Genomic DNA, 15,617 nt, shown 5'->3' with positions numbered 1-15,617 from the left:
CGCCGGCCGGGGGCGCAGGGTCTGGGGGCTGCCCGGCAAACCGTGAAGCCGGTAGCGCTCGGGCAGCCCTTTTCGCGTGGCTGGGAGTGGGAGGGAGGAGGGGGCGGAGTTAGGGCAGGGTTCGGGTGGAGAAGGGGCAGAGTTGGGGCGGGGCTGGGGGTGGGAAATGGGCGGGGCCAGGGCCCCGTGGAGGGTCCTCTTTTTTTATTTGTTAAATATGGTAACCCTACTCCAGTTGGAATTAGAATGTCTGAATAAATCTCAAGGAGATAGATTTGGTGCAGATGATGCTGTTATAAGCATTTGATAAATTATGTGGGCATATAATATATTTATTACATGCTTGCACAATTTATCATGTGGCTATTACTTCCAAATACATGATGGGTGTGTTTGTATGTGCGTGTGCACACATGCACAATTTTTATTAATATAGACAGCATTCCCTCCTTTATACAAAGAACTTCACAGAAAAAGCATAACTGAAAACTTTACAGAGCTGACTTAGCAGCTTTCATTGCAGGCAGAAAAAGACTACATAAAATGAAGCAGAATACAAAAGAAAACTGACACTAGAAAACAGAAAAAGTTTTAGCAGGTATTCTGGTGAATTAGGTAGAGAGGAGCGGATAGAAAAGATGCACTAATGAAGAAAAGAGAAGGTGAGTGGAGTTTACTATAAACCACTGACTAAAGAAAGAAAATGACTCAGTAGCTCTTAAGGGCTTGTCTACATGGGGAAGTCAGTGTGCAGCAAGCACATTAATGACTCTGCAGTCACTCCCCATATGGATGCTTATTACACATGAAGAGAGTGCTTGGGTGGTTTAGCTGAATGCACTTCCACAGTGCATTAAGCTAATAAGCACAAAGGCATTCTTAAGTAATAGTGTCCACACATGGAGTTAGTGCAGAGCAGCTAGTGTGCATCAGTTACTGTGGGCTTTTCCCCCATGTAGACAAGCCTTGGGTGAGGGACAAAGAAAAAATTCCAGATCTGATTTTTGAAACTTTCTGACAACTCTTTCAAAGTTTGAATGATGGACAGAATAAATTGGTATGTCTTGCTGACATCTCAGTGTTAAAAGTTCAGATCAGTTCTTTAGATTTTATTTTCTTTCTTTATTCCAAATTCTTGTTTCAATAATCTACCCTCTATGTCCACGTTTCCCCAAATCAAACCTCCTTGGTATTGTCGTATCTTTAACTTTAATGTCACCCAATTGTTGAAAGGACAGGTTTAAAACTTTATCTGGGAGTGCACCTATGAGGTCTAGAGCTAGGAACAGTGATCAGTCACTACCCAGACTTGGGGGGTTTAGAAGCACGTGGGAATCAGCAGTTGGATCCAATCACAATAGACTGGCATCCATCCAGAGATTGGGATGGTGAGTTTGTGAAAATTGGCAAGGATTAAATCATTCATTTGACAACTACTGTTGTCACAGATTGCCGTGGCATTTATACAGAGACAATAGTAATATTTTTGCATGTAAGCTTGATAGATGACAATTTACCATATAACTGGAACACTTTTAAGGTTATAGTGTATGAAAATGCAGTATCTGTTCATCTTAGATTCAATCTCCTTATTTAGTTTGTTGATAATTTAAGATTACAATAAAAAGATTGACTTGTTATACTGATGAGTTCAATACCTTGAATAAAAAGAATGAACATTTAGTCTCATGTTCATTACGTTTTATTCACTTTTGCCTGAATATCAAGGTATAAAAGTACTATGTTCCCCACAGAAATTGTGAAGTAATTACTAGACTGACATGTTGCAAATAAATCTCACAAAACCATCAGTTGCAAGATTGACCAATTTGTGGTTCAAAAGGGGGAAAAGAATAAACTGTAACAAACAAATTTCTGAAAAGATTTGAATCCTCTTTAGGGTCATGTTAGAATCTTCAATACAAATCTGATTATAACATTATTCTGAAATAGTTTAGTTTCTAAACACTCTGCAGAATCACGGAAACTAATAATGAAAGGGAAAATAGTTTTCACTGTCTGTTAATTTACTTCCTTTGACATTTTTTAACACTCCAGACAGCTAAAATACAATTTCCCCCAGCCAGCAGATGGAGACAGAATAACTAAGTTTTGACAGCACCATCCTCCCCTTAGATAAGGGATTTGTCAGTCCACAGAACTCAGTTGAAACTTTAACAGCCATACCAGCAAAACATAAATCTAGGAATAATTACAAAACAAACCATTATCATTAAACAAATTATTACAGGGACAAGTTCTAGACTTGTATACAAGCTCTTGAAGAAAGGAAATTAACAGCTAAGGATAATTTTCTGTTTCTTTCTTTAATCTTCTATACCAGTCCATATGTTTTTGACCTCCCACAATAGTACAAGAAATCCAACAATCAGGATGGATTAATATTTTACAGTTGCCTGCATGACCCACAAAAGTTGCATCCAATTATGTTTGCAGATAGCAACAAATCTAGTTCTTGGCTAAGGTGTACATGAACAAACAGTAGTGGTCTTTCATCTGGGCAATAAGCTCAGGTATTGCAGGCTCTTCTTGAAGGTTTGAGAGTTATACTGTATGAATGGCATTTGGAAAGGAGGGGGAAAGGAAGAGGCATCTGTCCTCCTCCCCAGGAAGCCCCTGAGTCTTTTTTATTAGTCAGTGACTGCTCAAACTTTTTTAATTCCTCCAAGACAAGAATTTTCATTGAAGGGAGACAGCTGCCAGTCTGACTTTAGAGTGACCTTTTTTAGACAGGTGATTCAAACCCAAAGAACCTTTTAGCTAGCTAAGAATTTATATAGTGATGAATAGTAGTATCTAAATAGGGGGTACCTAATTAATACCCCCAAAGCTTTAGAGCTCAGACAGAGGAGACCATAGAACAAAAAGACATCCTGATAATATAGAATGTGCCATCACTAAAGAAAGAGATTAAGATAGGATGAGGTCTTGGCAATGTATGACTACTTATTTCTGGTAGCCAGAGATTTGCTCAATTCTTGCAGCCATCTAATAGATCTTAGACTCCATGGCCTATGGAGAAGGCTTGAACATCCTCTTTAGAGAAGCTTGCATTTTCCTCTGTAAGAGAACCTTGAGTACTGCTTCAGGTTTCAAGGAGATGCTAGTTCCCTTATCCACTTTGCAGAAAGATGTATCCCCTCTTGGATTCTCTATGAAAATTTCTGCATTTTCTCCCCAAATCAGATGTAACAACTTTAGCAATATGTGTAGTGCTAATTTTCTTTCAGAGACATATTACTGTCCAACAACTATATCCTTCACAGGTTGGTTACTCCTGGGGGAATTCTGTGCCACTGTGCATGTGCCGGATTTCTTTGCTTCTCTGCAGAAAAATGACTTTCTGATGAGGAAGCCACAAAAGCGGTCATGCAACCTTCCCCAGCAGTATGTTTCGGCTGCTCAGGGCAGCTGGCAAAGAGGTAAATCACTATGGGGCAGGGGGCGGGACTGGGGAATACCCAGCTGGTGGCTTCCAGCTGCTATTACTGGGTGGGCTGGGGAGGATGGGACTTCCTCTTCCCCTGCATGGTACCCGGGGCTGGGTCAGACCCACCCCCAGATATTTCCCCCAACTGCAGGAAGCTCTGCAAACTCCCTCCCTCCCCGCCAATTTCTGCACCCATCGCTCCTAAGCTGCAGGGGGAGGGATCCATATACAGGGAGCTGCTCCCCCATCCGCCCAACCCCCATGCATCCAGACCCCCTCATACCCAGACCCTTCCGCCAAGCCCCCCTGTGCACTCAGAAACCCCTCCCCCAATGAGCCCCACTTCCCCTGCACCTGGACCATCCCGACAAGCCACCCACACCCGGATCCCCACCCCACCAATTAGATGGGGAAGAACACCTGATACTGTATCTAAGTCGTAAACTGTTCCCCCGGGAACAACATTATTCCACAATAGAGAAAGAGGCCCTGGCGGTGAGGTGGGCCATCGATGCCCTACGTTATTACCTGCTGGGGAATAACTTCAGGTTGATCACAGACCATGTCCCTCTACGGTGGATGCATAGTATGAAGGATACAAACCCCCGGATTATGCGATGGTACCTCTCCCTCCAACCCTATGACTTCCACGTGTTTCATCGCCCGGGTAAGGCCCACGCTAACGCAGATTTCTTCTTTAGACAGAGTGAGGGGGCGGAGGAGGCGGACCAACCCGGAGGGTCCTTCTTAAGCGGGAAGGTGTGTGACGGGGCAGCACTGCCCCGCACCAGCCCCGGAAGCGTCAGGCCAGAAGCACTCACGGTGGAAGTCCTGCCCCGTCCATACTGGGCATGCTCCAAGTGCTCTGGGAGTATAAAAGGAGGAAGCCCAGCTCAGTCTGGACTGGCGGCTGCAGGGGAGGGACCTGACCGGGAAGCTCCTATGGAGGACCAACCGCCACCCATGGAGGCACCGGAGACTGAAGCCTCTCCAGGTTGGCCCGAAGCCCTACTACAGGAGGAACCTGCGGAGGTGACTGACCTGGAGGTCCTCAGGGAACCTAGGGACTCGTGGGAGACCTCCATGTTCAAGCTGGTAGGAAGCGACCCGGGGGGGCGACGGACTGGTACCTTGCCCCCAGCAAGCCTCAGCGTGTTTCGGTAGGACCCTCCCGCTGAGCCAAGGGCAAGGTCCTACGCCGCAGTTAGGGCCGGAGGCCGGGATCTGGTGGAGTGGGAGAGTCTCTGGCCACCAGGCCGCATTGGCCTGCAACCAGGCGTGATTCTATGGACTCTAGCCACTAGGCTGTATTGCCTGGTAACCAGGGGTGCAAACCCTCACACCCCTCCACACTTACATCCTGTGTTGCTGAGCATGCCTGCCCATACCTGGTGCACCTGGCACAGAGGGGAAGGGCCCTGGGGTGTTTCTGGGGCAGGCCTGGTCCTTACGCTGTGTCAGGGTTGGGTGCGGCCTCACCGCTGAGTATGTATCCCGGGGGGAGCTTTACAGTGATCTCTCACCTCTGTGCAGCCAGTGGCCTGTGCTCCCCACTGCCATGCTTATTTGACAAATGAAATCTGCAGAATTTTGCAGAATGTTAAAATATTGTGCACAGAATTTTTATTTTTTTTTTGGCACAGAATGTCCTCAGGAGTAGTTGATGCATGGAAAGAGCTTAGAGGGCCTTGTAAGAAATAGAAAGTAACAGATCTCAGAAAACTAGTTCTGCTGGTTTTGACCCCTCCACTGTTAGTATCTGGAAAGCAGAAAAACCTTCTCCATCCTTTTTATGCAATTGAGGATCTGAAATCCTGCCCATTCCCTGGATTGCCTCCTGTGATGCTTCCCAGAGGTACCTAGGGTTGTGAGGTACCTTGCTGCCATCTGCCCTTAGCATGAGGAAATCTTATCTGCCCCAACAGGTAAGACAAACAATCCCCTCAAGCCCCACTGTCTCTCTTTCCAGGTTAGCAATAGGCACACAGCAACCCACAAACATCTCCCTGGAGTGTCCAACGGACACTCTCAGTACTCACAAATTTGCTGCTTCCAAAGAAGGAGTACACTCCAGCTTACCAGTTACATGTCAGATCACCATCCCACTTAACACACAGCACATAGATATGTTTATAATGAAAACAAGTACAAGTTCATTTAACAAAGTATAGAGATGCAAGTGATAGCAATTAGAAATACTGGAAACAAATGGATACAAATAAAAGAAAATCATAACACATCCTAGAACCTAGACTTACTTCACGAGATACTCTCATGTCTTAAAGAGCAATGCTCACCCAAAGTCCTTCCAGCCTTTTACACCAGGCTCGGCTGTGAGCCTCTGTTCATAAGACAAACCCCCTGCCCGAGCCCTGATCACCCTCCCGCCCGCCGAACCCCTCGATCCCAGCCCAGAGCACCCTCCTGCACCCACGGAGTTGGCGCCTCTGCAAAAAATGCCACTATGACTAAATAGCAGAGTAAAAGAGGCAGTTAGAGGCAAAAAAGGCATCCTTTAAAAAATGGAAGTCAAATACTTCTGAGGCAAATAGAAGGGAGCATAAACTCTGGCAAGTCAAGTGTAAAAGTAAAATTAGTCAGGCCAAAAAGGAATCTGAGGAGCAACTAGAAAAAGACACAAAAATTAACAGCAATTTTTTTAAAGTACATCAGAAGCAGAAAGCCTGCCAAACAATCAGTGGGGCCACTGAACAATCACGAGGCTAAAGGAGCACTCAAAGAAGACAAGGCCATTGCAGAGAAACTAAATAAGTTCTTTGCATCTGTCTTCACTGCAGAGGAGATGAGGGAGATTCCCACACCTCAGCTGTTCTTTTTAGGTGACAAATCTGAGGAACTGTCCCAGATTGTGGTGTCAATATAGGAGGTTTTGGAACAAATTAATAAATTAACAGTAATAAATCATCAGGACTAGATGGCATTCACCCAAGAATTCTGAAGGAACTCAGATATGAAATTGCAGAACTACAAAGTGTGGTATGTAATCTATTGCTTAAATCAACCAGTGTACCAGATGAATGGAGGATAGAGAATGTAATGCCAATTTTTAAAAAAGGCTCCAGAGGGAATTCAGGCAATTACAGGCCGGTAAGCCTAACTTCAGTACCAGGCAAACAAGTCAAAATTATAGTAAAGAACAAAATTAACAGACATATAGATTAACATGATATTTTGGGGAAGAGTTAACATGGCTTTTGTAAAGGGAAATCATGCATCGCCAATCTATTAGAATTATTTGAGGGGGTCAACAAGCATGTGGACAAGGGTGATCCAGTTAATATAGTGTACTTGGACTTTCAGAAAGCCTTTGGCAACATCCCACACTTTCAAGCAAAATAAATAGTCATGGGATAAGAGGGAAGGTCCTTTCATGGATCAGTAGCTGGCTAAAAGATGGGAAATTAAGGATAGAAATAAATGGTCAGTTTTCACAAAGGAAAGAGGTAAATAGCAGGGTCCCCCAGGGATTGGTACTGGGACCTTTGCTTTTCAACATATTCATAAACTATCTGGGAAAGGTGGTAAACAGCGAGATGAAAAGTTTGCAGATGATACAAAAATTCTCAAAATAGTTAAGACTGCAAAGAGTCATAAAGGGATCTCATAAATCTGGGTGACGGTAACAAAATGGCAGCTGAAATTCAATGTTGATAAATGCAAAGTAATGCACATTGAAAAAAATAATCTCAATTATATATACGAAATGATGATATATACTAAATTAGCTGTTACCATTAAAGAAAACTATCCATAATGACTCCAAGATTTCTATCTGAAAACATCTGCTCAATGTGTAGCAGTCAGAAAAGCTAACAGAATGTTAGGAACCAGTAGAAAAAGGATAGATAATAAAACAGAAAATATCATCATGCTATGGTATCAACAAATCCATGGTATGCCCACACCTTGAATACTATGTACAGCGCTGGTCATTCCATCTAAAAAAAGACAGATTAGAAATGGAAAAGCTTCAGAGAAGGGCAACAAACATGATTAGAGGTATGGAACATTTTCCATAGGAGGACAGATTTCAAAGGGGACTGTTCAAGTTAGAAAAGAGACAACTAAGGGGGGGATATGATAAGAGGTCTAAAAATGGTGTGAAGAAAAAGTGAATAAGGAAGTGTTATTTACCCCTTTCATAACACAAAAACTAGGGGTTACCAAATCTAATGAATAGGTAGCAGGTTTATAACAAACATAAGGAAATACTTCTTCACACAAAGCACAGTCAATCTGTGGAACTCCTTGTCTGGAGATGTGATGAAGGCCAAAAGTATAACTGGGTTAAAAAATAATTAGATAAGTTCATAGATGATAGGTCCAGCAATGGCTATTAGCCAAGATGGTCAGGGATGCAACCCTATGCTATGGTGCTCCTAAACCTCTGGGTGCCAGATGCTGGGACTGGACAACAGGGTATGGATTGCTCAATAATTGCCCTTTTCTGTTCATTCCCTCTGAAGCATCTGGGACTGGCCACTGTTGCGAGACAGGATACTGAGCTAGATGAACCATTGGCCTGATCCATTATGGCCATTCTTATGTTCTTATAATGTGAGTAAGATTTCATTTCTACAATGTGACATTCTACAAGTTAGAGCATGCTAATAGTAAGGCTTGAGACTAAATTCTTTTTTTTTTTTTTTTTTTTTTAAAGAAAAAGAATATGGGCCTGGATGCAGAAAAGGGGTTAGGGGCTGTGATGTTCAGTGTCACAACTTTCAAGCACCTAGAAAAATCACTGCAATTCACAAATCCTGAGTTAGGCACCTAGGCTCCCAATATAATGAACAGGGACACAGAGATGCCTAAATGTATGTCTACACTGCAAATAAAAACCTGGGGCTGTCCCATGCCAGCTGACTCGGGCTCCCGGGGCTCAGGCAGTTTAATTGCTAGAACCTGAGTTCTCAGACCTCCCACCTCAGGGTCCCAAAGCTCAGGCTCCAGCCTAAGCCCAGAAGTCTACAATTCAATTAAACAGCCCCTCAGCCTGTGCCCCATGATTCTGAATCAATTGGCATGGGCCAGGTGTGGGTGTTTAAATGTGTGAAGACATAGCCTTAGACTGCGATTCACAAAAATCAGCATGCTGGACAGGGAGCCACCTACTCTAGCCAATGGAAGATGCCGATTAGAGGGGTGTTTGCTGAACCCTACTGTCTCACGGAGATTGGTGCCTAAATCTAGTGCAGGGCGATGCCTATCTCTGCTTGCGATTCTCAACTGTGACTACTTTTCTGGAGTTATGTGCCTATGCTGATGAAGCTGTTGCACTCTGGATAAAGTCACTGAGTAGCCACACTGGATCTGAAGTCTTCCACATCTCGGATGAGTGCTCTAACCACAAAGCTATAGAATCATTCTCATGCTTGTGCTTGCTGTCTCTCTGTCCCAAATTATTCTTTAATTATTTATCCGAAGTGCAACAGCTTCAACAGGAGAGACTGAGGGACCCCACATCAGAGTACCCCATAGCTGAATGGTTAGAAATCCCTGCTCAAATTTCTTCTCACCAGCAGGAGGAGGGGCATTTGAATACCCTAACCATTGGAGTAAAAGTTCTGAGGATGGTCCTCCTCCGCCATCCCCCAAGCTATTTTGTGTGAATTCATCTGCGGGACATGATCTAGTAGGCATGCTCAGAGGTTGCCTACTGGATCAGACTTGCACCCAACTCTGACCTGCTCTACACTAGGAAATTAGGTTGGTATAATTGCGTCGCTCAAGGGTGTGAAAAGTCCACACCCTTGAATGATGCAGTTAAATCGACCTAGCTGCGCCCTCCCAGAGACAGCAGAAAGTCAATGGGAGAATTCTCCCATCAACCTAGCTACCGCTTCTCAGGGAGCTGGAGTACCTACATTGATGGGAGACCCCTTCCCTTCAGTATAGGTAGTGTCTTCACTGAAGCGCTACAGCAGCACTGCTGTAGCGCTTTAAGTGAAGACAAACCCTTAGGCAACCGAATGCCTATCTTCCTCCGGGTTGCAAATCACTCTGGGGGTTAGGCAGGAGATAGGCATCCGGCGGTGGCCTACGGGAGGCAGCAGTGGGCATGCACAGAGGCAGAAACATAGGTGCCTGGGAAACTTTTACTGCAAAAACGTAGGCGCCTACAAGGTTTTGTGGGAGTTTTGTGCCTCACAGTGGTCCTGAAACTGGGACTTATGTGCCTAAAACAGGGACTTAGGCACCTAAATTCTTTTGTTCATCCAGGCCTATGTTTCTACCATGATAGCAGTTGTTCTCTGAAAGTAAAGAGTAAGAAGTGCCTCTAAGAATGCATGAAGTTTACAGATTCATGTCCTGTTAGTGCCAACTTTTTAAGTAGTACAGTACTATACCACACCTGCATTGCTGAGCACAGGGAGACCAGGAGCACAGAGGCTAGTCTAATGCCAGAAGCACTGCTACTTTCACAACTGGTGCCTATACATTCATGGACTGCTGTGATAGTCACTGTTTCCTGGTCCTGCTGCTATTATTGTAGGAATCGTTTAATACTCTCCACAAGCAGAATGAAGAGTTCATTAAAAAAAAAATCATTGCTACATTGTCTTCTCTACCTTAAAAATCCCTAGGATTAATTTTTCAGTTACCTTCAAATGACTGCCAAACAAACCGTTTCCAGAGTCAGTAAGTAACTTTCAAAAACTGAATTACAGCTTTAAATTCTAAAATTGAGATTTGCATTTAATAAATAAGCAAAACCATAATTGTTCCTATAGTACTTCTTCATCTGCACTGTAAACTTTACAATCATTTCCTTTGCAGAATCTAATTTCATGATACATGTAAAAATGCATTGGTTATGGTTATGATAGTGAAAAGGAAAAAAAATCTACACACTAGCATTAACTGGAATCTTCTATAAAACTATTTTAAAATCATATCCTCCTCAACCCTCTTCCTACAACTTCAAAAACCACACATTTACACAATGAAAGAATTTCTTGCAATACCTTTTGTTTATACTGAAATAAAATGAGAATATCAAGGATATACATTATTAACTTTACCTGTAATGCACTGAAACTGTCCATCTTCTCTTCTTATTGTAAAAGCCTCCCCTGGATTAACTTGCACCAGAATAACCTTAAAAATAAAAAGGTGTTTGAAACTGTTACATAGGAATGCATCACATAACCCAGTGCACCCAACAGGCCATCTTTCTTCCATTTAATGTATACATTCCTTTCCAGAGCATGCTGCTTGCTACCTTCTTCCCCGACAGAAATGAATTAAGTTAACATAAAGGTACACACATGACTTAAATATAAATCTTTATGTGAAACATTTTGGAAGTTCAAAGATTAAACCAACAAATGGTTGAGGCAATAACTTTACATAATTTACTTTCTGGATTGCTGGTGAAATTTAAAGAGGTACTTCATGTTATACTATTCCAACTACAAATATGATCTATTAACTTGGACATTAATCAAAACATTATAGATAGCTTCATAAAGAAAGCGTATAATTCCTAATATTTGAATATTAATCATAACTGCTTGGCAAATAGCTCTCAGTATGAGGGAAATATTGTGCAATTTCTTTCCTCTCACAGTACTAGTATGTTTGTACTTTCATTAATAGATAAAACATTACATAAATAATGACAGAGTAAGAGCATCAGATATGCAGCTTCAAAAACTGTATGTATATTTTTAATCATGGAAATCTGTTTATCCTCCTAACGTTGCAGAACCAACTTGCTTTTCTATCAATTGTACATTACTTGATAACTGAAATAAACAGAGGAAGACTGATCTGTACCAAAACCAGAAATCTGCAACCTCTTCAGCCTTTTGCGTTTTAATTATTAGCCTGCCTTTCTGTGTGGGAAAGGGATTTATAATTACTAAAAGAACCTAATTAAAATTAAAAACAAACAAAAAAAGAACAGAGTGAGTATCCTCCACGATTCCCTATTTGGACAGAATCTTTGTCTTGTTCAGACATTTGGGTCTGTCCAAACATGGTATATGTCCTTTGTCTCATGTAAACTACAATGCAATATATCTTAATACATATCATCCACCAGCGTCCTGGACATTAAAAATTAACATGCTAAGGAAAATAAATTGGCTTTGTGCTTTTTTATGGTTACTAAATAAAGGCAGGACAAAAATTTGAAGTGTTTTTTCCCCCCCTGCCTGTTTATTCACTTTAGGAATAATAAACCACGATTTCCTGTTTTGCTGGAGGACACCTTGGAGGACCAGAAACTGGAGAAATAACTTTCTCAGCCTTCCATTGAAGAGGCAACGGTACTGAAACTTTCACAAAGATCTTAACTCCCACCTATTTGCTGGGCATTTAAATTAAGGGGTGAATAAACTGAAATCCTTCCCTGCACAATTGCTAAAGGCTCACATTCTTGGTACTTAACTATTCATAATCCTGCCAGTTCTCAAGCAGGGCAGAGTATTCCAAATAAAATAAACAAAGTCTGACTTTCTAAGAAAAAAGTATTTAAAAACAATTAATAATCCTCCTCTTCCAAAAAACTCCAAAAAGAAAACACAATTCAGTCCACCTTTTTAATACCTCGTTGAGAAGAAAGAGGATGGGAAGGGACAAAAGCATTTCCTTTCCTGTTTTGCTGATTACCTTTACAAATTAAACAAACAAAATAAAATAAAATAAAAATAAAAATCAGTTTTTATCTCTATTTAATAGCGACTTGATGGGAGTTAGTAAATACTCAGCACTCAAAGTCAGGCCACTTATTTCAGTGCCTAAATACTGATTTGGCTTAACTTTAAGCATCCGTTTTTTTAAAAATCCAAGTTCATATTTTCACACACTGTACAACTCTCCATTTGTTACCGGTGTTACTTGCCTTTGAAACACTCCCAGACTGCTGGAACCAAATGGCTACATGTTAGGTTTTTTTTTTTTAAAAGTGAATGCCATTTTATCAATGTGCAATACATTAAATCTATGAATGTTTATATAAAATATACAAATGAAAACAGCACACCGTATTCTAGAACTTTTTTCATGAATGTCTCTGACATATTTTATATTTGAGATGGAGAGCCAAATTCTGCTCTCAGTTAAGTTTATGGAATTATTCCAAATTTATATATATTCAAAAGAGCAGAATTTGGCCTGGAGTGTACAGGTCAGGCATCTAAGTGCCAATTCCATAGAACACCTTGTGTATGTTGCTACACTTGTACAAAAAAAGTGACAAGTAGAAGGAAATCCACTAAAGGGCTCATGGTGATCTACAACCACTGACATATGCAATCAGGGTAAATAATTATTCTCTCCATTAATTTTTTTGCATTGTTAGTTTATAGATTTTAAAATTGTAATTTCAGGGCTTTTCTAAAAACTGCCTAGACAGATGTTTATAAAGCATTTGAATTCCATGATTTATTTTATTTCATCCTAGTGAAGTCTTAGCCCAGAGGTGGGTAAACTACGGCCTGCAGGCCACATCCGGCTCGCGGGACCCTCTTGCCCTGCCCCTGAGCTCCTGGCCCAGGCGGCTAGCCCCCGGCCCCTCCCCTAGTGTTCCCCCTCCCCTGCAGCCTCAGCTCACCGTGCCGCCGGTGCAATGCTCTGGGCGGCGGGGCTGCGAGCTCTTGCCAGGCCGTAGCTCTGCAGCTGCTCTGCTCGACCCGGTACTCTGTGCCGCGCGGTGGCGTGGCTGGCTCCTGTCCTGGTGCTTTGGGCGGCGCGGCTGAAGCACCACCAGCCGCTGGTGCTCCAAGCAGCGCAGTAAGGGGGCAGGTAGCGGGCGGTTGGATAGAGGGCAGGGGAGTTCGGGGTGGTGGTCAGGGAGCAGGGGTGTGGATAGGGGTCGGGGCGGTCAGAGGACAGGGAACAGGGAGGTTGAATCGGGGCAGGAGTCCCAGGGGCGCAGTCAGGAAGGAGAGGAGGAGTTGGATGGGGCAGTGGGGGGCAGTCAGGGGTAGGGGTTCCGGGGGCAGTCAGGGGACCGGAAGAAGGGTGGTTGGTTGGGGCAGGGGTCTCCAGGGGGCAGTCAGGAAGGCGGGGGGGCAGTGAGGGGACAGGGAGGGAGGGATGGATGGGGCAGGGTCCCGGGGGGGCCCCCCATCAGGGGACAGGGAACGGGGGGTTGGATGGGGCAGGAGTCCCGGGGGGCCATCTGGGGGTGAGAAGCAGGGCGGAGTTAGATGGGGGGGGCCAAGCCACGCCAAGCCTGGCTGCTTGGGGAGGTACAGCCTCCCCTAACCGGCCCGCCATACAATTTTTGCCCACCCCGTCTTAGCCTCTCTGCTTCATTCTCACTCCTGCCCCTTAACCTTTCCAGCTGCCTCTGACACTATTTTTCATTCTTTGTATAGCCCACTCACCCTCAGCTTTTGTGATAATACTATCTTTGCCTCGTTCTCCAATCTCCTGCTAACCCTGTGACCACTCTTTCAATGGCTGCTTTTCTGTCTCACTTTTCCAGTGTATAGGGATTACCAAAGAACTATGTTCTTGGGATACTTTTTTCTTCTACACTTTATCATTAGATAACCATATCTGCTCATTTGGATTTAACTACATCTCTATACAGATTACATTAAAAAGCACAAACCAAAAACTAAGTTAAAAGAAAGTTATTGAGGTTGCAAGTCAAGAACTCAAAAGCTTGGAAAAGCCACATTCACAGTTGACTGTGCAACCTTAATTCTGCCCCTTTGTGTGCCAATATGCTCTGAGGGAGGAGTCTTATGGAAAAATAGCATGTTATCAAAGACCATCATAATGCAGAAGGAGGCTGAATTAAGGTTGCAAGGATGACAATAAATCTGGCATTTCCTAACTTCTGAGTATTTGATTTTGTAACCTAAGTAGCGTTCTTTTAACAGTTTTTTTTTTAATGTAATACCCTATGGTTTTTTTTCCCTAAAAGGAGAAAGGTAAAAACAAATTCTATTATGTGCAACTATATCCCTCCTTCACCCCCCTGCCCTGAACCCAGAACCTTCAGCATTACTGTATAGACTTCTGCTACTTGAGCTAAGGGACTAACAACATTAGTGGGTATCATGAGAAGATTGTTTTCTCAGATTGGGAAATGGGGTGCTGGATCTAGTTAGGTTGGGGTGGGGGAACTTAGACACATAGAATATCAGGGTTAAAAAGGACCTCAGGAGATCATCTAGTCCAACCCCCTGCTCAAAGCAGGACCAATCCTCAACTATTTTTTTTGCCCCAGATCCCTAAATGGCCCCCTCAAGGATTGAACTCACAACCCTGGGTTTAGCAAGCCAATGCTCAAACCACTGACCTATCCCTCCCCCCATGGTGGTTATGGTTTCACTTTCTCCTCTGCAAACAGAAATAAGGCCAGACATAGAAATGATATTTACATGTTAAAACTATTAGAAAAACTTTATTTACAAAGAGCCTACTGTCTTTTGAACTATCAGGTGAGCAAAAGAGACAATGTTCTTCTACATAGAGTAACTTCTACATATTATAAAATAGTTTTTTAAATAAAATTGTACACTTTTTGGTAACTGGGCTGGAGAAAGGGAATGGGGGGGGGGAATAAGAGAAAGGAGATGCTATGTCTAGGTGAGTTATTGTTTCTTGTTTCAAAAGTATCTATATTCAACTAGCAGACGGATCAAAGTCAGTAGGAGGATTTTCACCATAACCCAGAAAGGAGTGCTAAGTTTTTGCTACCAAACTCATGGAGAGACGCTTGAAGGAAGGGGGAGAAAGGAACAAGAGTTAAAATGGTATGGGTCTTCAAAAAGCATACTTGAACTGTTGCTGTCTAAAACTGGGCAAAAACTAAAGCAATGTAAACCGTACATTTCTTTAAATATTTTATCAAGATTAAAAGCTTTAGGAATGAGTTTTTGTTTCATACAGTCACCAAAGTGAACTTTTATTTTAGATTTAACAAGCAACTATAAAAGCAGGGGAGTAGGGATGAAAAAGAGAACTTGCCTAGAATTGATTTCTACACCAGCATTTAGTAGGATTTTGATGATGTTCACATAACCACCAGAAGCAGCTAGAGTTAGAGGTGTGTAATCAGAAACGTTCCTGTGCTCTTTGTTTGCCCCTCGAGCTAGCAGCAGCTCCACCACCTCTTAGCTTGGTCTGGCTCTCTCTCCTCTAGCAATGGGAGTTGGGTGAGCTCTGAACTAGCTGG

General features: G+C 42.8%; 1 protein-coding gene across 4 annotated transcripts in view; it reads right to left on the bottom strand.

Moving 5' to 3' along the window:
• Positions 1-15,617, bottom strand: part of FNDC3A (fibronectin type III domain containing 3A) — a 189,667-nt gene that overhangs the window by 101,637 nt on the left and 72,413 nt on the right. For all 4 annotated transcript variants that reach the window (XM_034758505.1, XM_034758502.1, XM_034758503.1 and 1 more), the window contains one exon: positions 10,498-10,573. In XM_034758505.1, the coding sequence (XP_034614396.1) occupies positions 10,498-10,573 (76 nt within the window). The remainder of the gene's footprint in view (positions 1-10,497; positions 10,574-15,617) is intronic.

This window comes from Trachemys scripta, chromosome 1 (genome assembly GCF_013100865.1).
Source record: "Trachemys scripta elegans isolate TJP31775 chromosome 1, CAS_Tse_1.0, whole genome shotgun sequence".
In the NCBI taxonomy this organism is placed as follows: Eukaryota; Metazoa; Chordata; order Testudines; family Emydidae; genus Trachemys; species Trachemys scripta.
Note: the sequence above shows the minus strand (reverse complement) of the source record. Positions and strands in the feature narration are given on the sequence as shown.